Raw genomic sequence first — 26,430 nt, forward strand, 5'->3', positions numbered from 1 at the left:
TATGAGGAGAGATTGATTAGACTAGGCCTATATTTCCTAGAGTTTAGAAGAAGGAGAGGTGATCGTATTGGAAATTCTTAAAGGGCTTGACAGAGTTGATGCTGGGAGGATGTTTCCCCTGGCTGGGGAGTCTAGAACTAAGGGTCACAGATTCAGAATAAGAGGTTGACCATTTAGGACTGAGATGAGGAGAAAGGTCTATGAATCTTTGGAATTCTGTACCTAAGAGGGCTGTAGATTCTCAGTTGTTGAGTATATTCAAGACAGAGATCGATAGATTTCTGGATACTCAGGGAATCATGGGATATGGGGATAAGTGCAGAAAGGTGGAGTTGAGGTAGATGATCAGCCATGATCTTATTGAATGGCGGAGCAGGCTCGAAGGGCCGAATGGCCTACACCTTATGCTCTTATGTAATATTCATGCTGCTATGCACAGCTTAGGGTATAATGTTGGTGTTACAATCAATGTTTATTCCAGTAGTATTCAGTCATTTTATGTAGCCAGATATACAACCATCGAGGTTTACAATGCAGAAGGAGGCCATTCGGCCCATCACAGCAATGCAAGCTTTTTGCTGGAGCAGTCCAGAACGAATCCTAATGCCCTGCTCCCTCCCCATAGCCCTCTATCTTCCTCTGCTTCAAACATTTATCCAACTATCCCACAACTATCCAATTTTCCCATCAACATAGCACTTTTGGTAAGAATCTTTTTTTACAGATCTGCTGGTCTGTGACAAAATAGTTTATCCGATCAGTAGTCTTGCTTGAGGCATGTTTGTTTTGACCTGGTGTTCCCTGGTTTCCAATCCCAATGTGTCTGCTCTTTGTCTCTGTAGCTCCCTGTGCTCCCGCAGAGTACCAGTGTGGAAGCGGTCAGTGTCTCTCTGTCGACAAGTTATGCGATGGTCTCCAGCACTGTGAAGATGGGTCTGATGAGAAACACTGTGGTAAGAGGATTCAGACCGTGGATTTTATTTTCTGTGTCAGCCGTGACTCAGTGGGTAGCACTCTCTCGCCTCTCGAGTCAGAAGGTTGTGGGTTCAAGTCTCGCTCCAGAGACTTGAGCACAAAAATCTAGGCTGAAACTCCAGTGCAGTGGAAAGGTCCCTGAAGGTGGTGGGACATATTGAGAGAGTGGTTAACAAAGCATATGGGATCTTGGGCTTCATAAATAGAGGTATTGAGTAGAGAAGTTATGCTGAACCTTTATAAAGTGCTGGTTAGGCCACAAATGGAGTATTGTGTCCAGTTCTGGTCACCAAACTTTGGAAAGGATGTGAAGGCCCTTGAGAGGGTGCAGAGGAGATTTACCAGAATGGTTCCAGGGATGGGGGGATCTTGGCTACAAGGACAGGTTGGAGAAGCTGGATTTTTTCATTAGAGCAAAGGAGGTTGAGGGGTGATTTGATCGAGGTGTACAAGATTATGACGGGTTTGGATAGGCTAGACGGGGAAAGGCTGTTCCCACTAATTGATGGTACAAGGACTAGGAGACACAGATTTAAGGTTTAGGGCAAGAGATACATGGGGGACGTGAGAAAAACTTTTTTACACAGTGAGTGGTGATGACCTGGAACTCGCTGCCGATGGAAGTGATGGAAGCGGAGACACTCAATGTTTTCAAGGGGAGACTGGATAGGCACTTGAGGGAAATAAACTTGCAGGGCTACGGGGATAGAGTGGGGGAATGGGACTGACTGGATTGCTCTACAGAGAGCCGGCACGGACTCAATCGGCTGAATGGCCTCCTTCTGTGCCGTTATGACTCTATGGCCTAGAAATTCAGTTGGCTGCGCCAGCCATTAGCGCCTTAGGAGGAGTAGATCTCGAGCGCTAGGCGCTTAGCGCCCGGGCGCAGCGCGATCTGCGCCTCGCCCCAACTTCAGTAGACATTTAGTGCCGGCGCAAAGTCATTGCGCGCGCTCATCTGCGCGCGCAGATCATGACGTCATTTCGTTGTGCAACGCCCTTTGTGCGCCCGGAACCGGAACTTCACTCGCGCCGCCCCATTGTGCGCCTGGCGGCCCGAACGACTGTGAAGTGGAACGGTACACAGCCGAGGCGGGCCGCGGGGAGCGCAAATTAAAGGGCACTCTTGCAGTAGAAAAGGCTGCCGTTTTGCAACACTTCTTCTGGAGGAGGAGGAGGAGGAGGACTCCCCAAATACACTAGTCTCGGCCTGTCAAAAAAACAAATCCACCCTCCCCCTTCCCCTTTAAGAGCTCACCGGAGCCAGAGTGTCTGCCGGCAATCAGCAGCTCGCCGCACCTGCCCTGCGCCCAACTTCCGGTGTTAGCGCCCCGGGCTGCCGGCTTAGCGCCTAATGATAGTCGTGCATCGCCTGTTTTAGCGCAGCAGCAACCTCTTAGGGCGATGCAACTGAATATCAGTGAAGTGGCCTCGACTTTGCGCCGGGCGCAAACTTTAGCGGCCGCCCGACTTTACCGCCCCAAAAGTGGCTATAATGAATTTCTAGGCCTATGACTCTATGAGTGCTGAGGGAGTGCTGCACTGTCAGAGGTGCCGTCTTTTGGATGAGAAGTTAAACCAAGGCCCCGTCTGCTGTCTCAGGTGGATGTAAAAGATCCCATGGCACTATTTCAAAGAGCAGGGGAGTTATCCCCAGTGTCCTGGCCAATATGTATCCTTCAATCAGCAGTAATAAAGAAAAAGATTACCTTGGTAATATCACAATGCTGTTTGTGGGAGCTTGCTGTGCCCAAATTGGCTGCCACGTTTCCTACATTACAACAGTGACTACACTTCAAAAGTACTTCATTGGCTGTAAAGTGCTTTGGGACGTCCTGAGGTCATGAAAGCCACTATAGAAATGCAAGTCTTTCTTTTTTCTTTATTCACACAGATGTAAAATATTCATCTTTATACATGGGCCGATTTTTCAGATCACAGGGCGGAATTTCCTGTGCATTTGCATCCCGGAGGCACGTGTAATCGGCAGGTGCCTTAGGTATAGATGATCGAGCAAACTCAGGCGCAAGTGTGTTGCGCACACAATTACGCTACGCAAAGACAGCGGGACTCAGGATGTAACTCACACGGGACGCTTTAACTGCCCACTCACCCGGTTTCTGCCTGGCGAGGTTGGGGGGGGTTGAAATCCGTCCCCCTGGTGCCTGAAATGGGAAAGTGTCCGTTGCCCAGTGCGAACATCCCTTCAGCTCGATGAGCCGCTGAAAAACCTCACAAATGGGTGTCCATTACTCTCAGTGATGCTTCAGTGACATTTGCCCATTTTCTGTTCACTATCCCAGTGCGTCTGATGAATGGATCCCACAGCAGTGATGGGCTGGTGCAGTTCAAGGTGAAGAATGAGTGGTACTCAACATGTACAGACAATTGGTCAGAGGAGATGTCAACCTCTCTATGTGTACAGTTAGGCTTTAGGTAAGTATGCCTCTCTCTTCATTGGTATCTTAAGTCGTGTTGCGGAACACCTTTAGGTGTCTTGCTATACAACAACAACAATTTGCATTTATACACCTTTAACATTGTAAAATGTCCAAATGTGCTTCACAAGAGCGTTATCAAACAAAATTTGGTACCGAGTCATAAAAGAGTATATAAGAACTTAAGAACATAAGAAATAGGAGCAGGAGTCGGCCATTTGGTCCTTCGAGCCTGCTCCGCCATTCAATAAGATCATGGCTGATCTTCGACCTCAACTCCACTTTCCTGCACTATCCCCATATCCCATGATTCCCTTAATATCCAAAAATCTATCGATCTCTGTCTTGAATATACTCAACGACTGAGCCTCCACACCCCCCTGGGTAGAGAATTCCAAAGATTCACCGCCCTCTGAGTGAAGAACTTTCTCCTCATCTCAGTCCTAAATGACCGACCCCTTATTCTGAGACTGTGATCCCTGGTTCTAGACTCCCCAGCCAGGGGAAACATCCTCCCTGCATCTACCCTGTCAAACCCTGCAAGAATTTTGCATGTTTCAATGAGATCACTTCTCATTCTTCTAAACTCTAGAGAATATAGGCCTAGTCTACTCAATCTCTCCTCAGAGGACAATCCCCTCATCCCAGGAACCAGTCTGGTGAACCTTCCTTAGGTTAGGTTAGGACAGGTGATCAAAAACTTGGTTAATCCGATAGGTTTTAAGGAGTGCCTTAAAGGAATAGAGAGAGGCAAAGAAGTTTAGGGAGGGAATTCCAGAGCTTAGGGCCTAAGCAGCTGAAGGCACGGCCACCAATGGTGGAGCGATGAAAATTCGGATGCGCAAGAGGCCAGAATTGGAGGAGCGCAGAGATCTCGGAGAGTTGTAGGGTTGGAGGAATTTACTGGAGAGATAGGGAAGGGTGAGGCCACAGAAGGATTTGAAAACAAGAATGAGAATTTTAAAATGGAGGAGTTACCGGGCCAGAAACCAATGTAGGTCAGCGAGCACAGGGGTGATGCGTGAATGGGACCTTGTCCAAGTTCTGATACAGTCAGCAGAGTTTTGGATGAGCCCGAGTTTACAGAGAGTGCAAGGTAGGAGTCCGGCCAGGAGAGGATTGAACATAGTCGACATATTACCAACATTTCCCAACTGAAAGAACACGAGAATTGTTAGGAAGAGGAAAATTACATTAGGTTTGATAGACCAACTCCCACCAGCCCCACCTTCTCACCATATACCTCAATTCTGTTCCCAGCAACACATCATCCGCCCATTATACACCCCATCTGATTTACTTTTCCATTGACGCCAGCCAATCGCTAGTTTTTCACCAATTATCCAATTTACTTGCCTCTGGACCCCACTGGCATTATCCCCTTCAATCATCTTCCCTATTAACAGATTTCCCATGCTTACAGTCGCAACAAAGGGTGAAAGGTTGTTAGGCCTGCAACAATAGCCTCCACGTGATTCAGGCCCGAGTGGTTTTAAACATTAATATACATTGACTAATAACAATATTGTTCTACAGTAAATGACAAGCAATCAGTACAACCTGTTTCCTTCATGACGTCCAAGCTGATCAGACTTGCACTTTCGTGGACTACTGTTGAGGCAAATGAAATTCCAACTGTCCACGAGTGCGCTAACCTTTGGAAGGAACATTTATACCTTTATACTATTGAGCTACCTTGAGCTGCATGTAACGCATTGTTCTATCATCCCACCAAAGCTGACGCCGCACATCGCTGTTTACGCAATGTCCTAATCTCTTTGGCCTCCAACGCTGTCTTACAGGCTTGTTATTGTCTTCTGGAATGTGTAGGCTCTATGCCGTTTGTTCCGCTCAGCTAATGCGTCAGAAGGACATTTTAACTTGCTGTACACAAGGAAGGGTTTGATGGTCAACTTGTAATGGTCAATATTCTAACATCCCAGATGAAACTCACCCCAATTACTTGTCTCTGCACCCCATTGGTGTTGTCCCCTTCAATCACCTTCCCTGCTACCATAATTTTAGATGCTGGTTAAAAGCGTTTAGTCAGATTTACTTGAATCTGAAGAATCTGTTCCCTTGTTCTGGATTCCATTACTAGAAGTGGGATTCATTCCCTTTTGACCCTATCAGTTTCCTTCGTTATTTTAAACGCCTCAATTAGATCAACTCTTAACCTCTTCTCCAGTGAATATGACCCACTTTTACTCAGTCTCTCATCGTCGCTCAGTCCCTATGCCCCATCTGTCATCCTGGTGAATCGGCTTATCTTTCCTGAAGTGGAGCACCCGAAACTGAATTGCATTAGCCAGGAATTTCCTCAGAGCTGACCCCACTCCCCCATCGTAACTTCACAGGAGGTGCGAATGAAACCTCGTTCACGTGCATAAACATGGTTTCCGTCGCACTCCCGCAGAGGTTACGGTGGTGGAGCGGGACTGGCTATGAGGAAATTTCCTGCCACAGTTTCAATTGCAGTCTGACCAATGCTCTGTCTAATACTCAGAGCATCTTCCGAATCTTTATATTCTAAGTATCTTGCGATGAAGATCAGCATTCCATTGGCCATTTTGATTACTATTTGTACCTGAAAATTAGCTTTCGATAACTTAACTGGACCCCTAAATCTCTATCATGTCCCAAGTGCTTCATTCAGCGGGAGTAATCACAGGCAGTGCCACTGCAATTGTCACTTCATAGCGAGTGACTGCCAGCCCATACTCTGAAAATCACCCCAATACTCTCATTTGCCATTCTCATGCCCAACGTCTACTAGTTACAAGAACAACAACAACTGGTATCTATAGAGCACCTTTAACATAGTAAAACGTACCAAGGCGCTTCACAGAGAGTTGTCAAACAAAATTTGACACCGAGCCACATAAGGAGAAATTAGGACAGATGACCAAAAGCTTGGTCAAAGAGGTAGGCTTTAAGGAGCGTCTTAAAGGAGGAAAGAGAGGTAGCAAGGTGGAGAGGTTTAGGGAGGGAATTCCAGAGCTTAGGGCCCGGGCAACAGAAGGCACGGCCACCAATGATTGAGCAATTAAAATTAGGGATGCTCAAGGGGCCAGAATTAGAGGAGCGCAGATATCTCAGAGGGTTGTGGGGCTGGTGGAGATTACAGAGATAGGGAGGGGACGAGGCCATGGAGGGATTTGAAAACAAGGATGGGAATTTTAAAATCATTTAAAATAAGGTTACATTAAATTGCATCAACCGTCATTCTACATGCTTGCTTAATCTAACTATGTCCGTTTGCAATGTTCTGCCTTCAGTGCTCCAAGCCCAAGTGTTGCATGCTGGGAGCTCATATTGGGAATTGAGGCATGTACCCGATTCAGGACGGCAGAATTTTCTGTCTATTAAATATATGAACAGAAAACCATGGGCACACAAATTGGCTGCACTGGGAGTCAGAAGGTTGTGGGCTCAAGCCCCCACTCCAGAGATTTGAGCACATAATCCAGGCTGACACGCCCGGTGCAGCGCTGAGGGAGTGCTGCACTGTCGGAGGTGCCATCTCTCGGATGTGACGTTAAACCGAGGCCTCGTCTGCTCTCTCAGGTGGACGTAAAAGATCCCATGGCCACTATTTCGAAGAAGACCAGGGGAGATCTCCTGATGTCCTGGGCCAATATTTAGCCCTCCACCAATGTTACTAAAAAAAAAGGATGAACTGGTCATTATATCTGCTGTTTGTGGGAGCTTGCTGTGCACCAAATTGGCTGCCACATTTTCATTACAACAGTGACTACACTTCAAAAAATTGGCTGTAAAGCACTTTAGGACGACCTAGGGTTGTGTAAGGCGCTATATAAATGCAAGTTACTTCTTTTATAAGTGATGTTCCTGATAACCGGGAGGGCAAACAGGCGACCTGTCCACAAGCCTTCGCTCAAACTGTGCCGCTGGCTGATCTGTCCTCCACAATTCCTTCCCTTCATTTGGAGGAATAAATTGGGTCTATATTGAGTGCTTCTCTTGCCTGACACCATACGTTCACCACACAGGGAACTTGCAGAGCGGGGCGGGTGCAGGCATTAAATTAGCATAAATATGAAGAAACAGAAGGTGTTTCTGAAGCTTTCATTTAATATCTCATGTTCATCCTGACAGGAACACCAACAGAACATCAACAGCGTCTGCTGCTGGCAATCAGCCCTTTGTAAAACTGGATACAAACCCAAATGGAAACTCATCACTTACACCAAGGTATTTAAAATATTATTTAATTCATTCTTGGGATGTGGGCGTCGCTTGCAAGGCCAGTATTTATTGACCATCCCTAATTGCCCTCGAGAAGGTGGTGGTGAGCCGCCTTCTTCAACCATTACAGTCCATGTGGAGAAGGTGCTTCCACAGTGCTGTTAGGTACAAAGTTCCTTTTGCCCCAGCGACAATGAAGGAACGGCGATATATTTCCAAGTCAGGATGGTGCGTGACTTGGAGGGGAACTTGGAGGTGGTGGTGTTCCCATGCGCCTGCTGCACTCATTCTTCTAGGTGGAAGAGGTCGCGGGTTTGGGAAGGTGCTGTCGATGCAGACTGTACCTCTTGATGTAATGTCACGCATTGACTGACACTAGGGAGGCACGGACTAAGGTTAGATTCGCAGCAAAGAAGGTAAAATTCTCCAGCCACGGAAATTCTAGGCAATTTTTCCAATCCACTGGATCAATCTGCTCTGCAACATCCTAGGTGAAAGGTCGAAGCCTTGTTATACTGTAGGTGTGTAACGAGCATTACCAATTTGCCAAACCCATGGTTGCCAAGCCAAAGGAAATATTAGGGTGACTAAAAGTCTGGTCAAAGAGGTGGGTTTGAAGGAGAGTCTTAAAGGAGGAGAGGTTCAGGGAGGGAATTCCAGAGCGCAGGATCCAAGTGAGTTGAACTTACTCTCTTATCCCAGTGACATTCACTACTCCTCAGGTAATGAAGCAGTCCATGGCCACATGCAACAAGACCTGGACGACGTTCAGGCTGAGGCTGATAAGTGGCAGGTAACATTCACGCCACACAAGTGCCAGGCAATGACTATCTGCAACAAGCGAGAGTCTAACCATCACCCCTTGACATTCAACAGCATTACCATTGCCGAATCCCCCACCATCAACATTCTGGGGGTCACCATTGACCAGAAACTTAACTGGACCAGCCACATAAATACAGTGGCAACAAGAGCAGGTCAGAGGCTAGGTATTCTGTGGCGAGTGTCTCACCTCCTGACTCCCCAAAGCATTTCCACCATCTACAAGGCACAAGTAAGGAATGTGATGGAATACTCTCCACTTGCCTGGATGAGTGCAGCTCCAATAACACTCAAGAAGCTCAACACCATCCAAGTCAAAGCAGCCTGCTTGATTGGCACCCCATCCACCACCTTAAACATTCACTCCCTCCAACACCGGTGCACTGTGACTGCAGTGTGTACCATCTACAAGATGCATGGCAGCAACTCGCCAAGGCTTCTTCGGCAGCACCTCCCAAACCCGCGACCTCTTCCACCTAGAAGAACAAGGGCAGCAGACGCATGGGAACACCGTCACCTCCAAGTTCCCCTCCAAGTCACACACCATCCTGACTTGGAAATATATTGGCCGTTCCTTCATCGTCGTTGGGTCAAAATCCTGGAACTCCCTCCCTAACAGCACTGTGGGAGCACCTTCACCACACGGACTGCAACGGTTCAAGAAGGCGGCTCACCACCACCTTCTCAAGGGCAACTAGGGATGGGCAATAAATGCTGGCCTTGCCAGTGACGCCCACATCCCATAAAAACGAATTTTTTAAATATCTTCACGTGGGATGGGGAGAAGAGTGAAGGGAGTGGGATTGCACATTGTTTCAACTGTAAAAATATGCCTTGTTTCTCAATAGATGATGTGTGGAGTGAGAGTGATGTTGACATTTGTAATTGGCGCTATGGATGGCTTACTACATGTCAGCATGAAGTCGTGAAGACTGAAAGTGACATTGCGTTAAGTGATTTAATCTTTTTACCTTCCAGTGAGGTGTGTTCAGGCGACACCGTTGTGGACCTGAAGTGTAACAGGAAACGTAAGTAAATAACCTGAGCATAGCTGATCTCCAATGAAGCGCAAGACAGCTTCAAACTCATGACAGCTCAGAGCCTGCCTCGAGCACTGGAACTGACGTGCAGTTAAATTGCAGCTGATACAATCGCAACTCTTTGCCGCCGGCTCCCACTGAAATCAGTGCCGCCGCAGCCCGTACATCCCCGACATACAGCAGACGCATCGTAACAAGGGCTCCGTTCGCATCCCCCTAGTTTAGATAGAGCGTAGCTCTCATTCTACACTGCCTCATCAAGCACGGCCGGCTCAGCCACATTGTGCAAGGTCACCGGCATTCCATTTTCACAAGAGAAAATGGACTGAATCGCGGGATGCAATTGGTTGATTTTGAATTTGATAGTGGAAACACGTGTCTCATAGGAGCAGGAGCCCAAGATATCCGCATTCAGAAAATGAACTTGTAACTACAACAACAGTTTGCATTTATATAGCGTCTTTAGTGTAATAAAACGTCCCAAGGCACTTCATAGATGTGCCATTAGAAAAAAATTTAACGCCAAGCCACATAGGAGATATTAGGACAGGTGACCAAAAGCTTGGTCAAAGAGGTAGGTTTTAAACAGCCTTTTAAAGGAGGAGAGAGGTAGCGAGGCGGGGAGGTTTAGGGAGGGAATTCCAGAGCTTAGGGCCTTGGCAGCTGAAGGCACGGCCACCAATTGTGAGACGAAGCAAATTGGAGATGCGCAAGAGGCCAGAATTGAAGGAACGCAGAGTTCTCGGAGGGTTCTAGGGCTCGAGGTGGATACAGAGTTAAGGAAGAGTGAGGCCGTGGAGGGATTTGAACACAAGGATAAGAATTTTAAATTTAAGGCATAGCTGAACCGGAAGTTAATGTAGGTCAGCGAGCACAGGGTTGATGGGTGAATGGGACTTGGTGCGATTCAGGATACGGGCGACAGAGCATTGGATGAGCTGAAGTTTATGGAGGGTGAAAGACTGGAGGCCAGCCAGGGAGCGTTGGACTTGTCGAGTCTGGCGATAACAAAAGCATGGCTGAGGGTTTCATCAGCAGATGAACTGAGGCAACTAATGTCTCTGTGTATTTCCTGATCTCCCACTCTTCTGTGTTGCAAGGCAGGAAGAAAGAAAGAAAGAGAGAAAGAAAGAAAGAAAGACATTTAATTAACACCTTTCATAACCTCAGAATGTCCCAAAGCGCTTTACAGCCAATGAAGTACTTTTGAAGTGTAGTCACTGTTGAAATGTAGGAAACGCAGCAACCAAATTGCACACAGCAAGATCCCACAAACAGCCATGAGATAAGCTGTTGCTGGGTTTGTAGAAGTGTTTGGTGCTTTCTAGACTTCTTTAAAGTTGCCTAAAGTCTACAAGGAGTGGTGTGGCACACGCGCAAGGACTTAGTACTGACTTGCAAGGAGTCTGCTCAGACCAGTTGCTCCCAGACATGGGTGCAGTAGTTTGTATCCCCCTTAGCCTGCAGCATGACGGGGAGAATGAGCAGAGGAGACACAGAGCAGGACAAGCTGCTGGAAGAGGGAGGAGGACGAGGGGAGAGAAGGGCTCTCAGCAGGAGGACATAGCCACCCAAGGTCTTCAGGGAGCAATTCTCCTACCTCAACCTCAGCGACAAACAGCATATGCAACGTCTCCCTTTTACTAAGGAGGTGCTCGCTGAAATCTGCCACCTGCTGCAGACAGACCTGCAACTTCAGTCCAGGGCGAGGAAGGCACTGCCAGTGGCTGTAAAGGTGACCATGATTTGAACTTCTTCACCTCAGGCTCCTTCCAGGCTGGAGCAGGCGACATCTGTAACATCTCCCAGTTCATCGTCCACTCCTTTATAAGGGAGGTGAGTGAGGTTCTGTATGCAAGGAGAGCTGAATACATTTCATTCTCTCTTGCCAGAGGGAAGCAGGCGGAGCGAGCACGCGGCTTTGCCAGGATAGCAGGCTTCCCCATGGTGCAGGGTCCCATTGACTGCACGCACGTCGCTTTGCGGGCGCCGCATCTCCATTCAGAGCTGCACCGCGACCGGAAGGGATTCCCTCCCTCAACGTCCAGCTGGTGTGTGACCATACTCAGCGCATCGTGCAAGTCAAGGCTCGGTATCCTGGCAGCAGTCATGATGCCTTCACTCTGCGCCAGTCCGCTGCACCGTCAGCACTTGAGCCACCAGGACAAACCAGAGGGTGGCTACTGGGTGACAACGGCTATCGTTGACCACCTGACTCATGACTCCACTGCGCAACCCAACCACACGTGGGTAGCCTGCAGACAACGAAAGCCATGGTGCCACATGGAACCTGAGCGAGCAGACCATTGGCGTCCTTAAAAAACGCTCCCGCTGCCCGGACCGCTCTGGAGGAGCCCCGCAGTATTCACCAGATTCGTCGTGGTCTGCTGCATGCTTCACAGCCTCGCCATCATGAGGGCACAGCCCTTGCCACCAGGCATACAGTGACCAGCTGAGGAGGATGAGGAGGACGAAGAGGAGGAGGAAGCGGAAGAGGAGGACGAAGCGGAAGAGGCAACCCAGTTAGCCCCTTTCTGCCCGAGCTGTCTGTGATCGACTCATCCGACTGTGATACCAGTGAACACAACTCCAATTCCCCATTCACCAACAGTCCAACACCTTACCTTCCCTCTGTTACTGACCATCACAGCGACCTCTTGGCTACAATGTTACAATAAAAACCACCACAAAACATACATTCCAAACCAATTTTATGAATCAAACCATTCCAATATTTCAATCAAAAGCCAACTAATCACCCTTGTGCATTCCCTTAGTGACTGTCTTCCATGTGCCTTTGCCTGTCCTAGTGCTCCTACGCAGTGCTACCCCAGTGGCTGCAGCACGGCTGGTGGAAGGCTGCTGACTTTCAGTGGGGGAGACTGCAGATGGCCTTGGAGGACGACCTCGAGCAGCTCTGGGCCTAGAAGGCCTGACTTTAGACTGCACCATCTTGGCCTGGGCGGCAGCAGTCTGTACTGGCTGGCTGACAGCCAACACCAAGGGCACTGGCGGAGTGGCAGTGGTGGGAGGACGAATGCTGTCATCCTGAGAGAGGACAGCAAGGTTGACCTCCACGGAGCCATTGCGACTCCCCAGGGCAGTGCCTCAGCAATCCTAGTAATCTGTTGGAGGACAGATTGCTGGACTGCTGTGACACCCTGCGAGCCCCTTTCCACACTGGAAAATGCAGTCATGATGGCAACAGACCGAGCTTGTGTGGCAGCAAGTTGAGTTTCCATGACTTCAGTCTGAGCATCCACTGCAGCACTCAGACGTAGGGTGGCTGCTGCTTGTACTGCAATGGAAGCTGAGACTTCAGCCATCAGACGCTGCATGATGGCTGGGTCCACAAGTGTGCTGATGGATCTGCCCACCCCTTCCATGCTGGAAAGGATGGGCTCCAAGCTCTGCATAAAGCCCTGTGCAAGGCTGGTGCCAGACTCCTCCATGCTCCTTGACATTGCATTCAGGCTTTCTGGCAGGCCTGCCAATGCACCAAGCATTTTGTTGTGCATATCCATCAGCTATGTTCTGTAGGCCGCCCCATTGAAGTCTTCATCTGAGTCCTGTGCAGCAGAACTCGTGCGACCTCTCTCTCTCTCTGGGAAACTGGCACCTGCGCTACACTTCCCTCCTGCCCTGGTTGCAGCCCACTCGTGCCACGTGCAGATCCCACCACTGAGCCACCCTCTAAAGTCCGCGCAGTGCCAGTATCTGAGCTGGTGGCTGCAAGTGTCAGATCGATTGACGGTGTTTCTTCTTCATCATTCACTCTCCTCTTCCTTTGCCACCACTGCCTGGGAAGGTTGGATTTCTTGGGTCTCTGAAATAAGAAAGGTACAAGGGTAGGGTTGTGGTGAGGGGAGTGGGGTGAGGGGGGGAAGCAAGATCTGCATGCTTACACCACCTGCGGCTTGTAAATTACAAGAGATTATGGGAAGAGGGGGAAGTTGGATGTGAGGAGGATTATGTATGAGCATACCATCATCTTCAATGCTTTCAGTGCTGCCGCTGGCCTCAGTCACAGCCACTCCAATTATGCCGAGCAGCATCTCCTCGAGTTGGATCAGGATATGGAGGCGCGCCTATCCCTCTCCAGTTAGGTTCTGCTTCCTCCGGTTGTGCGCCACCTTGTCCTGCAAGAGAGGTGGAAGTGTGTCAGTGAGTGTGGTTCAATGTGTTTTGCTGATGTGGCTGTCATGGTTGAATAGCTGCCAGTGTGTGCAAGCTGTGAGATGTGGGTGTGAGGCTTGCAGCAGTGGTAAGTGTGTGAGGGTGAGATGGAGCATGTGAATGTGAGTCGTGGTTGATAGAGATTGTTGGTAGGTGAGTGGTAAATTGAGCAGTGTGTGAGGCCTGTGGTGCAGTGTGTGGGATATGGCACTTCACGATGCATTCACTAACTTTGATCACTCGCGTGAGGTCTTTGAACTTCTTCCGGCGCTGCATCCAGGTCCTCGGGGCAACACTATTGACACTGACCTCCGTGGCTATCTGCTCCCACTGCCTTCGCTATGTCTGTCTGGAGGGCCTCCTGGCCCCCTGTGGAAACAGGACCTCTCTCCTCCTCTCCACCACCTGTACTAAGACCACGAGTACTGCGTTTGAGAACCTTGGAGCCCTCTTGCTGGCCTGTTGTGCCATTGCTGAATGTTATCCAGTTGAAACTGCCTTCTTGAATGACTACCAGCACCTGGTCTCATCAAACTGCAGCTCCCCTTTAAGAGGTGCAGACTGCCTTTAAGAAGTGCAGGCTAGTTTTAATTGGTGCTAGCCTCGCACGAACTTGGGGTCCCCGCTGAGCATGCACCCACTCAGCAGCGCATTTAGCGTCTGCGTGCTGCTTGCATTACTTTGAACAGGCACGGGTTAATCGCGCATCGCGATCCCCGTGCCTGTTTTTGGGGATATCGAATTTTTGGCCCTATGATTCTATGATACAGTAATATGATTCTATGCTTTCTCCCTTTCAGCATGTGGGAAGAGTTTGGTTGCCCCGAAGAACGTTGGCAAGATTGTCGGTGGCAATGTTGTAATTGAAGGCACTTGGCCGTGGATCGTGTCTCTTCATTTTTCCGGTCGTCACACGTGTGGAGCCACGCTGGTCGGCAAACAGTGGCTTGTTTCGGCAGCTCACTGCGTATATGGGTAACCCTTGTCGCGCTTTCTTTCCCGCATTTGCTTCACAGTTCATTTCATCATTGCGTCATATCCGTGGACTCTGTGAGGGATCTTTTCCAAGGCTCGATACACAATATCAGTGAGAAGGAATTACAGAAAACTTTGAGCACAATAAAGAGAGCAGCAACCATTGGCTTAGCAACATAGGAACAGGAGGAGGCCATTCAGCTCCTCAAAGCCTGTTCCACCATTCAATTAGCTCATGGCTGATCTGTATGGCAACTATATTTGGTTCTTTCATTCTTAATACCCTTTGCCTAACAAAAATCTATCAATCGCAGTTTTGAAATTTTCGTTTGACCCCCAGCCTCAACAGCTTTTTGGGGGAGAGAGTTCCAGATTTCCACCACCCTTTGTGTGAAGAAGTGATTCCTGACATCACCCCTGAACGGCCTGGCTCTAATTTTAAGGTTATTCCCCCTTGATCTGGACTCCCCCCCACCAGAGGAAATAGTTTCTCTCGATCTACCCGATCAACTCCTTTAATCATCTTAAACACCTCGATTAGAACACGCCTTAATCTTCTATACTCAAGGGAATACAAGTCTAGTCTATGCAACATGTCCTCATAACTTAACTCTTTTAGCCCTGTCTTAAAGGAAAATAAAGGATAATGGGGAATTCTTTCTGTTTAAAGAATTCCCCCCCCCCACCCCTCATCTGTGTTTGAAAGAAATATGGGTTCGAATGTATAGCATATCCGATAAAGAGGTCATTTCTGGCCTAGGCAGCCATTTTGAGTCTCCTTCCTATCCTCAATTGCTCGAGTGGTTGGCTTCAGCTTGGAGTGGATCAGTTTCAATGCTGGTGAGATTCAGCCTGACCTGGCCGTCAATCTGGAGTTGTGCTACCCTAGAAAACATGACTATGTAGCATATCCCATTGAAACGAGTGGAGCATCTAAGTAAGGAAGGGTACCTTACTTGGCTGGTCTCTGCAAGGTCACAGTGTCCTGGGGCCAATATTTATCCCTTCGCCAACATCACTAAACACAGATTATCTGGTCATTGTCACATTGCTGTTTGTGGGAGCTTGCTGTGCGCAAATTGGCTGCCGCGTTTCCTACTTTACAACAGTGACTACACTTCAAAAGTACTTCATTGGCTGTAAAGCGCTTTGGGACGTCCTGAGGTCGTGAAATGCACTATAGAAATGCAAGTTCTTCCTTTCTTTCTGTGTGATTGATTCTTAATACCACTCTGAAGGAAGCGCCTCGCCTGCGTCCTGAAGTGTACGCCAGCAAACGAAAGCATCTTTGAGATTAGGTTAGGAAAATGTGAGGTGTATAATAATGAGGGGTCAGTGATGGGGTTTGTTATAATGATAGGCCTGGGGCAGGAGGTTTGAGTGGGGAATAATACGCGGGAGAGCCCTAAAGAGCAGGACACGTTATAATAAAGAGTTGACCCGTGATCTCTTCATCTCCAGGAGAAACGTTGACCCTTTGCACTGGAGGGCAGTGCTGGGTCTACACACGCAGCTGAATCTCACCTATCCACAGACACAGAGCCAACTGATCGATCGCATCTTGATAAACCCTCACTACAACAAGCGGACCAAGGACAGTGACATCGCCCTGATGCACCTGCAGTCTGCGGTGAATTACACAGGTACATCTGCTGCGTTTCAACCCACTCTCAGTAAGAGCTGACAGGGCAGCCATTGAGGGATTTACTTGGGACGGTGTAGAGGGCGCTTTGCCATGCATTGATTCTAACCAGAGCAGTATAGAGGGAGCCCTAAATTGCTTCTGGGCCAATTCGATAACCTTACATGTCAGCCTTGGCTCAGTGGTTGCACTCTCACCTCTGAGGTAGAAGGTCGTGGGTTCAAACACCAAACACAAGACTTGAGCACATAATCTAGACCGGCACTCTCAGTGCGGTGCTGGGGGAGTGCTGCACCATCAGAGGTGCCGTCTTTCAGATGAGACGTTAAACCGAGGCCTCGTCTGCTCTCTCAGGTGGACATAAAAGAAATCCCACTGCGTTATTTCAAAGGTAAGAAGGGGAGTTCTCCCTCCGTGTCCTGGGCCAATATTTGTTCACCAACCAACACCATAAATACAGAATAACTGTTCTGCAGACTATGGCACAGACTTGAGACTTGGCCACCCTCTTCATTACAACAGTGACTCCACTTCAAAAGTACTTAGTTGGCTGTAAAGCGCTTTGGGATGTCCGGTGGTCGTGAAAGGCGCTATAGAAATGCAAGTCTTTCTTTCTCTAGCGTGCCGCTAGAGGGTCTTAAAGAGATGGAGGAAGAATACATTTTAAACAACAACAAAAAAGACATTTGCTAGTTGAAACGACGTTAGAGATCCCTTGAAGATGTGGCGACTGTCAAATCGGACAGCAGCAACAGACAGCATTAGCAATTGTCACGCCGGCTGTCACAACATGTCGTGCAACTGTCTGTACCAGAGCAGTTTAGAACACTTCGACGCTCAGTTCTGCCTCTCACAGCAGTTACTGAATCATTCTGACTCCTCGCTGTTGCTCAATTAATCAAGTGACTGCAAAGCTGTCGATACTTCCCCCCCCGTCAGTTCGGGAGAGCAGTGTATGGTTGCTAACAGGTTTGTGTGGTTTAATTTTCAGAGTATGTCCAACCCGTCTGCCTCCCAGACAGGAAGCAACAGTTCTTGCCGGGAATGAGCTGCTACATTGCCGGTTGGGGCAGAGTGGCGCAAGGCGGTAAGTTCGGCGGCACTTTCTAACGGTGCGGAGCAGGATGGATGCCTGGGCGGAGAGGCTTGGTTAGGAGTTTCATCCTTGAGGCTTAGGGATGTCAACTCTAGTTTAGAGGTCGCCAACCCTCCAGGATTGCCCAGGAGTCTCCAGGAATAAAAGATTCATCTCCAGGACACCCGAGCAACACCCGGGAGAAAAAAAATCATCGGGGCATTAAAAAATTGGGTTTTCTTTGAACACATTCCATTATGATTTACAACAGCAGCGGGCATGGGAAAAAAAGGCTGTTTGATTGACAGCCAAGAATTATCCAATCGGTTGATGAGTCTATTCGCTTCGCGATTGGTGCGGGAAGGTGGGTGGGGGGGTGGCGCCGTGATGAAGGATGTGTCGGGCAACCAATGGCGGGGGTGTGGGGGCGGGGCGACTAGAGGCAGGGGGCGATGTGATGCAACCTCCAGGAATAGGTCCGACCAGAGTTGGTAGCCCTCCTCTAACTGGATGTATTACTGGAGGTTACACTACATGACCTCCCGCCTCCAGCCACCCCCGCCCGGTCAAACAGCCCCTTTTTAAAAAATCCCCATCTCCAATATTTTTATAGCTAATAAACACTAGTGTTCAAAGAAAATGAAAAAAAATGTGCACCTTTTTTTTAACGCCCCCTGTGATTTTTCTCCCGGGGTTTACTCGCAGCTGTGTCCTGGAGATTCAGCGGTTAATTCCTGGAGAACTCCAGGGTAATCCTACTGGGTTACCAATGGCAACTCTATTGTGGATCCATTCCTGTGGGTGGGCCAGTGCATTTTTTATTTTCTTAATTTTCCATCTCGTGTCCTCTCTTTGCTTCCTTGCACTGTTTAAAAAAAAAAGTATCCCACAAAAATCCTCTAGCACCTCAACAACAACAACAACAACTTGTATTTATATGCTGTAGCACCTTTGACATAGTAAAACATCCCACGGCGCTGCACAGGAGTATTACAAGACAAAAATGTTGACACTGAGCCACATAAGGAGAAATTAAGGCAGGTGACCAAAAGCCTGGTCAAAGAGGTAGGTTCTAAGGAGCGCCTTAAAGGAGGAAAGAGAGGTAGAGAGGCGGAGAGGTTTAGGCAGGGAATTCCAGAGCTTAGGGCCCAGGCAGCTGAAGGCACGGCCACCAATGGTTGAGCGATTATAATCAGCGATGCTCAAGAGGGCATCCCTGATTATAATCGCTCAACCATTGGTGACCCAAAAGGTCTTTCTTAATGTGTGAACCTGGACATTAAGGGCGGAATCTTACCTTCCAGGCCGAGTTCGAGGTGGGACTGCTGGTTTTCGGGTTCCAGTCCCGCCTCCAGCGACGTCTGATGAACAGACGCTATTTTGCCCTGATTGACTTTGTAAAGCCGGTGTCAGATGGCATCAGTTGATGACGCTTCATCTGCCGGTTTTCTTAAAGGCATATGCACCACACTTGTTTGACAGATGATTTGACAGTGTTTGACAGCATTGAGATGCTGTTAAACACTGACAATCACTGTCCAAAGGTAAGCTCTTGCACCTAGGCTCTCCAATTACTCTCTCCTTAGGATAAAACAGATGGCAGCTGCAGCTGAGATTGCAGAAGCCATCTGTCACTTCTCCCGATGAGATGAGGCCACACAAACACTTCACAGCTTGTCACCTACAGAAACATCTAACCACATTAAAAATTACTTGCACAACATTTCCTTACCTCTGATACTAACCAGTGTCCCATTGCATCCTTCACACCACTTCTGCAGCTGTCATCCAAACACCAACATAACAACAGACCCACAGCACACCTCACTTACCCTGGCAGGGTTCCCCGACATCGGGAAGCCCACAGCAGCAGTCGTAAAATTGGGAAAAGCCTCTTAACTGCCTGTTAACTACCTGTTAACAGGCAGTTAAGTGGCTATAATCCTCTTCCTGCCGCTAGGAGTTGGGTGCCTGCGCAAATCGGGAGCCAGACTCCCAGGAAGATTGGTTGGAGGCGGGTTTGGGACCCGGTCCCATTTTGGGGGATTTTCCCAGCAGTCCCACCTCCTAACCCGCTTCCTCAGGGCTGGTAAAATCCAGCCCACAGTGTCTGCAAGCTATTTGGCAGTGAGAGCCATCAGAGTCAGGCCAGATCCTGTTCTTGCCTGATTTATTCCCTGTCCATTTCCCTCGGGAGGTACTGGATAATGATCAGGGGCAGAAATCTTATATAATTTTTTAACTTTGTGTAGCCAAGAGGCTCTGAGGGCAACTGTGGCATCCCCGCTGCTGCCCTGTTTGTAGGGGTCCTGATGCAGAGAGAGATAGGAAATTATAAGCCTGTTCGCTTTACTTCAGCTGTTGGTAAACCACTGGAGTCGATCACATTGGACAAAATTACTAAGAGAATCAGAAGTTAATCAGGCCAGTTTGATGGTGTTTGACCAACGTTAGAGAACTCTTTAAAAAAAAAAGTAACAGAGATAATAGATTAAGAAAATGTGGTGGATGTGGTTCATTTGGATGTTCAAAAAGCATTTAAGAAAGTATCACATAAGAGACTCAGGGCAAAGATATAATGATACGGGGAATTAAGAAGAGGTGTGGTCACCTGGAATGGGGGTAGAACCAGACGAGAAAAAGACGTGGTGAGTGATATTATACAAGGATATATACTGGGTGACATAAGAAAACTACTAGGCACTTGGTCTAAGCGTTAAACAAAGCTTTAATCAACTGTTTTACAACATGGAGGTCTAGTTGTGTCCTTCACTAGTTCCTATTAAGAATGTCCTGCGCAAGCTGGGCCCGTGCCCGAGTATTTATACTCTCCCTGGACAGCGCCACCCGTAGGCTGCTCTGTATTATTTCATAAGTCTTTCTTTCATGACTGACTGATTCATGTCACTGGGGTCATTCATATTTACTGTATAAATAATTGATCTGCTCTTAGGAAGTGAAGGAGCAATACCAGAGATTTGTTGATGACACCAAATTGGAGGGGTAGCATATTGTGATGAGGAGTATGAGAGACGGCAGAGAGACATTGATAAGCGAGCGGGATGGGCAGATAGGTGGCAGATGCAGTTCAACATAAGCAAATGTGAAGTAATAGATTTTAGAATTAAGAATAGGGTAAGGAAGAAGACTTAAATGGCAAGATTTTAAATGGAATAAAGGAGCAGATACACAAGTCATTAAAGGGGACAGATTATTTCCACTGGTCCTTATACTTTTGTGTAGCATCTTGGGACACACTTTTCTACGTATATTTAAGGCATATATATATATATATATAAAATGCAAATTATTTCTTTCAGAGGCACTATATCTATGTATGTATATATAAAATATGCAAGTTGTTGTTGTTGAGAGAGCAAAACAATTAATTTATTGCAACAAGAATGAAAGGGGAAGTCCGAAAATCTTTCTTTGTGCAGAAGCTGGTTAGAATACGGAATTTGCTTCCACAAACCATTGTTGAGACAACATCCAAAATACTCTTAAAATAAATGGGATAGTTGCTTGAAATAGGGGAACATTAAAGGCTATAAGGAGTGCGCAGGAGAGCGGGATTAGACTAGATGGATCATGTAGAGGGAAACCAGTTGATGGGCCTCATGGACTGTTCCTGTGCTGTAACACTTCACGATTCTATAGCTGGAGGGAAGCCTTTGATTGCTTTCCCTCCCCGTCCCCACCCTTCTGTATTAAATCATTCTCTCGCTCTTTCCACCCAGGGCCACCAGCAAGTGTCCTGCAGGAGGCGAAGATCCCTCTCATAGCCAATCAAAGGTGTCAGGAGCAGTTGCCACAGTATAACATTACGGGAAACATGATATGCGCCGGTTATGAAAATGGAGGTGCGGACACGTGCCAGGTAAACCTACCCAACACCACCCCTTGTATCAACATCACAAATCCAGGAGAAGATCATTCTGAAATACCAGGTCTAACAATTGCCAGTTCAGTTGAGGATGTCCTCAAAGCATATCTATTGTCATGTGTTGCAGTGGGTTTTCAACCAAAGGATCCTTGGTTAAAACCCGCTCAAATGCAAAAAGATTCCTTCATTTGCATCTTACTCTAAACCAAGTCCTCATTTACAAATTCCACATGGTCTCACCCAACCCTACCTCTGCAACCTCCTCCAACCCGACATCCCAGCTCTCACTTTCTAATGTTGTGGCTCAGTTGACAACAATCTTGGCTCTGAGTCAGAAGGTCATGGGTTCAAGGACTTCAGCAGGTAATCTAGACTGGCACTTCAGTGGAGTACCGAGGGAGTGTTGCACTGCCAGAGGTCCTGCCCCTTGAATAAGATGTCAAACCGAGTCCTGTCTGACCGTGGACATTAAAGATCCCCTCCCTATAGTCAAAGAGTAGGAAGTTCTCCCACTATTCTGGCCAACGTTCCTCCTTCTACCAAAACACCACCAAAAACAGATTGACCATTGCTGTTCTTGCTGTCTGCAAAATGGCTGCCAAGTTTGCCAACATAACAGTTGTCACTAACCTCGAAAATAATTTATTGTATGTGAAGCACTTCAAGATCTTTGACAGATATAACAAGGCAATATATAAATTTTAACTTCTGTTTGTATTTAGGGAGATTCTGGAGGCCCTCTCATCTGTAGACAAGACAGTCAGTGGTTTCTGGCCGGAGTGACCTCATTTGGACACGGATGTGGGCTGCCTCACAGTGCGGGGGTTTACGCACGTGTTACGGAATTCGTGGATTGGATACAGGAGTTTCTCCTTTCTCCTTTCACTCTTTGACCGTAGTGGCCGAGTTCAGAGTTCGCTTTAACATTGAGGGGTTTAATTTTCTCTGGTAATGTTCTGGTGAATGTGGTCACATGAAATTCCCTATGTATGCGCTTTTAATTTTAAACGGGGTAAAATAGCGCACAAAGAAATTTTACATGAATGTGATAAACAGTTCATTACTGGTGGAAATCAAACCTCTCAGTGTTGGCCACGCAGCAGTTATTTCTAAAGACCTGCTTAATGGAAACTACCTTGAAATTGATTGATATTAAATTACTGAATTTTATAGTTTAATGGAACATTAAAGAATGTGTTCATACAAATTGCTGCTTAATGGAAATTTTACAAAGGGAAACATCTGTACAGTCCATTTAAGATGTGACTACTGCTCTCTTCCAAAGCCCTCTCCTCCACTGTCCAGCTCAGTGGGACTGCCCTCGTTCAGCTCCACTCTTACTCTGATCATAGCCACAGCACCTCTGGCAATGGCTCTCCTTCCAGTCCTCGCACTGTTACTTCTGGAATCTCGCAAGGATCGACCCTTGGCCACCCATCCTCTTCCTCATCTACATGCTGCCCCTTAGTCACGGCATTCACAGACAGGGGGTTCACCATCCACATGACAATACCCAGCTCCACCTGTCCACCGCCTCTCTCGACCCTCCACCGTCTTTGTACTATTAGACTGCTTGTCCGACATCTAGACCTCCAACCAATCATTGGGAAGACCAAAGCCATCGTCTTCAACTTCCGCCATCAATTCTGTACCCTTGACTCCATTCACCTCCTCGGCCACTGTCTCAGGCTGAACCAGACTATTCGTAACCTCAACATCTTAGTTCACCCTAAGCTTCTGACCACACATCCTCTGTAACATTAATAGAAAAGCAAAATACTGCGGATGCTGGAAATCTGAAATAAAGACAGAAGATGCTGGAACTACTCAGCGGGTCAGGCAGCATCTGTGGAGAGAGAAACAGAGTCAACGTCTCAGGTCAATGACCCTTCGACCAGTTCTGACGAAAGCTCATCGACCTGAAACGTTAACTCTGTTTCTCTCTCCACAGATGCTGCCTGACCTGCTGAGTGTTGCCAGCATTTTCTGTTTTTATTTCCTCTGTAACATTGCTCATCTCTGCCCCAACCTCACTCTATCTGCCACTGAAACCTCATCCAGGCTCAACTGTTCCAACGCTCCCCTGGCCGGCTTCCCGCCCTTCACCCTCCGTAAAGTTCAGCTTATCCAAAACTCTGCTGCCCGTAACCTATCTTGCACCAAGTCCCACTCGCCCATTACTGATCTACACCGGTTCCCAGTCCGCCAAAGCCTCAAGTTTAAAATTCTCCTCCTCGTATTTAAATCCCTTCATGGCCGCATCCCTCCCGATCTCTATAACCTTTCCTCACCCCCAAAATCTCCACTCATCTGATTCCGGACTCTTCATTCTTCCCTTCCTCCACTCCACCATTGACCGCCGTGTCTTCAGCCACTGAAGCTCCGTGCTCTGCAATTCCATCCCTAAACCCCTCCATCATCCTCCTCCTTAAAAAAACATTTTGTCCAGGCTTTTGGTCACCATACTCCTTTGATTCTGTATCGATTTTTTATTACATCTCTGTGAAACGTTTTGGATCATGTTCTATATTAAAAACGCTATATATAACTGCAAACTGTTGTTATTTGAACTCTTAGTACTCCTGAATGGGATACAAGGGAGAACTTGAGGGCTGATGGGCAATCCTGAACATAGGAACAGGAGTCGGCCATTCAGCCCCTCGAGGCTGCTCCGCCATTCAATCAGATCATGGCTGATCTGCACCTCAGCTCCACTTACCCACCTTTGCTCCACATCCCTTCATAGAAAACATAGAACATAGAAAAATAGGAGCAGGATTAGGCCATTCGGCCCTTCGAGCCTGCTCTGCCATTCAATATGATCATGGCTGATCCTCTCTCTCAATACCATATTCCCGCTCTCTCCCCATACCCCTTGATGCCTTTTGTGTCTAGAAATCTATCTATCTCCTTAAATATATTCAATGACTTGGCCTCCACAGCCTTCTGTGGTAGCGAATTCCACAGGTTCACCACCCTCTGAGAAGAAATTTCTCCTCACCTCAGTCCTAAATGTCCTACCCCGTATCCTGAGACATACCTTTACCCAACAAAAATGTATTGATCTCAGTTTTGAAAGTTTCAATTGGCCCCCAGCATCCACATCTTTTTGGGGAGACAGTTCCAGATTTCCACTGCACTGTGTGTGAAGAAGTGCTTCCTGAATTCATTCCAGAATGGCCTGGCTCGCATCTTAAAATGATGTCCCCTTATTCTGGATTCCCCCACCAGAGGAATTAGTATCGACCCGATTGACTCCTTTTTATCATTTTAAAGACCTCAATTAGATCACCCCTCAGTCTTCTATACTCAAGGGAATACAAGCCTAGTCTATGCAACCTGTCCTCGTAATTTAACTCTCTAAGCCCCGGTAACATTCTGGTGAATCTGCGCTGCACCCCCTCCAAGGCCAATATACCCTTCCTGAGATGCAGTGGCCAGAACTGAATATAAGAACATAAGAAATAAGAGCAGGAGTCGGCCATTCGGCCCCTCGAGCCTGCTCCGCCATTTGATAAGATCATGGCTGATCTTCTACCTCAACTCCACCATTCCGCCCTACCCCCATATTCCCTTGGTTCCCTTAGTATCCAAACTAGTACTCCAGTAGAATGCAGTTACTCCAGATGGGGCCTGACCAAGGTTCTGCACACCTGAGGCATCGCTTCCGCCCCTTGTATATCAGCTCCCTTGAGATAAAGGCCAACATTCCATTAGCCTTTTCGATTGCTTTTGGTACCTCTCCATTAGCTTTTCGTGATTGATGTACATGGACATCCGAATCTCTCTGCTCCTCCACAGTCCCTAGTTTCTCACCATTTAAAAGATTGTGGCCCATAATTTCCGATCGGAGGCTTCCTGCGTGCGGATACCTCCTATCGGAAAAAAATCTACGAACTTACCCGAGGGCTCCCGAGGTCCGTACACTTCCGCTCCTGGGCCTCTCCACAGTCGGAATGCGCAGAGGGCCCACGTATCCCAGGGGCGCAGGCGGTTCGCAGTTCGTCCCTGGGATCACGTGGGCCAGGCTGGCCAATAGGAGAAGGGAATCTCCCTTCATACTTCATACTTTTGACAGACCTGTCAAATATATAAATGGAGGTCACCCCAAAAACACAGTAAAACATTAAATACATTTTTTTTTAAACCATCACATTTTTAAAATGAGTTGAAATTACATTCAGTTAAATATTTTAAACGAAAATTAAATTTTTTGAAAAAAATAATTAAACTTTTTTACAGGGCTAAAAATAAACTTACCTTTTTTAAAAGTATTTTTAAATTACAAATGAGTGGAAAAATTTTTGTTTTTAAACCTTTTTTCAACTCTTATGCTGGTAAAGGCAGGCCTTACGCTGCTTTTACCAGGCGTAAGATTTCTAAGGGTTTTCTGTGGGCGGAGGGTCTCCAGAAAGCGGAACTCTCCCCCCGCAGAGGCCCTTCTCCAGGGCAGGTGTCCGATCTGTCAAGAGCATTCTTGGCAGATCGGAAATGCCGGTTTTTAGCACATGCAATTCACATGCCTGAAACCGGCATTTCCGATGTCCCTACCGGTGTGTGTACACACCCGTAGGTATCGGAAAATACAGGCCAGTCTGATTTGTCTTCCTTAGATCAAAGCGGATGATCTCACACTTCCTGGTTGGAGGTGATGAACAGAGGCAGTGGTCTGTATAGAAGAGAAGGTGCCAGTTTTGATTCCTGGTTTGTGTTGAGTTAACAGATCTCAGGTTGGGGGGGTGTGGAACAATGATAGGGGAGCTACGATTGGTCTCGGTATCACTGGATTAGAGGGTGGGTGGTGGTGGGAAATCAGCCTGGCATGCTCTGCTCATCTTGGTTCAGGTTAGCCTAAGCCAAGGCTTCGGTAGCCCCAAGTGTCCACAGAGATACAGCTGGAGCTAAACCAACTAAAAATGTGTAGTCTACCAGGACAAAGCACTGGTAAACTTGTCACTGCTTGTTCACTCAACAACAACTTGCATTTATATAGCGCCTTTAACATTGTAAAATGTCCCAAGGCCCTTTATAGAAGCGTTATCAAACCAAATTTAACACTGAGCCATGTAAGGAGATATTAAGACAGGTCAGAGGTAGGTTTTAAGGAACATCTTAAAGGAAGAGAGAGGCGGAGGTTTAGGGGGGAATTCCAGAACTTAGGGCCTGGGCAGCTGAAGGCACAGCCGCCAATG

The 26,430-nt window shown here is 47.6% G+C and overlaps 1 protein-coding gene across 1 annotated transcript in view; it reads left to right on the forward strand.

The window, feature by feature from the left end:
- tmprss15 (transmembrane serine protease 15) overlaps window positions 1-23,086 on the forward strand; it is a 59,738-nt gene extending 36,652 nt beyond the window's left edge. The window contains exons 13-21 of the mRNA XM_086007259.1: window positions 843-953; window positions 3,279-3,411; window positions 7,533-7,628; window positions 9,423-9,472; window positions 14,461-14,635; window positions 16,097-16,278; window positions 17,269-17,364; window positions 21,093-21,232; window positions 21,961-23,086. Of these exons, the coding sequence (XP_085863385.1) occupies window positions 843-953; window positions 3,279-3,411; window positions 7,533-7,628; window positions 9,423-9,472; window positions 14,461-14,635; window positions 16,097-16,278; window positions 17,269-17,364; window positions 21,093-21,232; window positions 21,961-22,131 (1,154 nt within the window). The 3' untranslated portion in view covers window positions 22,132-23,086. The remainder of the gene's footprint in view (window positions 1-842; window positions 954-3,278; window positions 3,412-7,532; window positions 7,629-9,422; window positions 9,473-14,460; window positions 14,636-16,096; window positions 16,279-17,268; window positions 17,365-21,092; window positions 21,233-21,960) is intronic.
- Window positions 23,087-26,430: the final 3,344 nt, after the last annotated feature.

This window comes from Somniosus microcephalus, chromosome 14 (genome assembly GCF_052327205.1).
Source record: "Somniosus microcephalus isolate GS21.2 chromosome 14, FLI_Smic_1.0, whole genome shotgun sequence".
NCBI classification, from domain to species: Eukaryota; Metazoa; Chordata; class Chondrichthyes; order Squaliformes; family Somniosidae; genus Somniosus; species Somniosus microcephalus.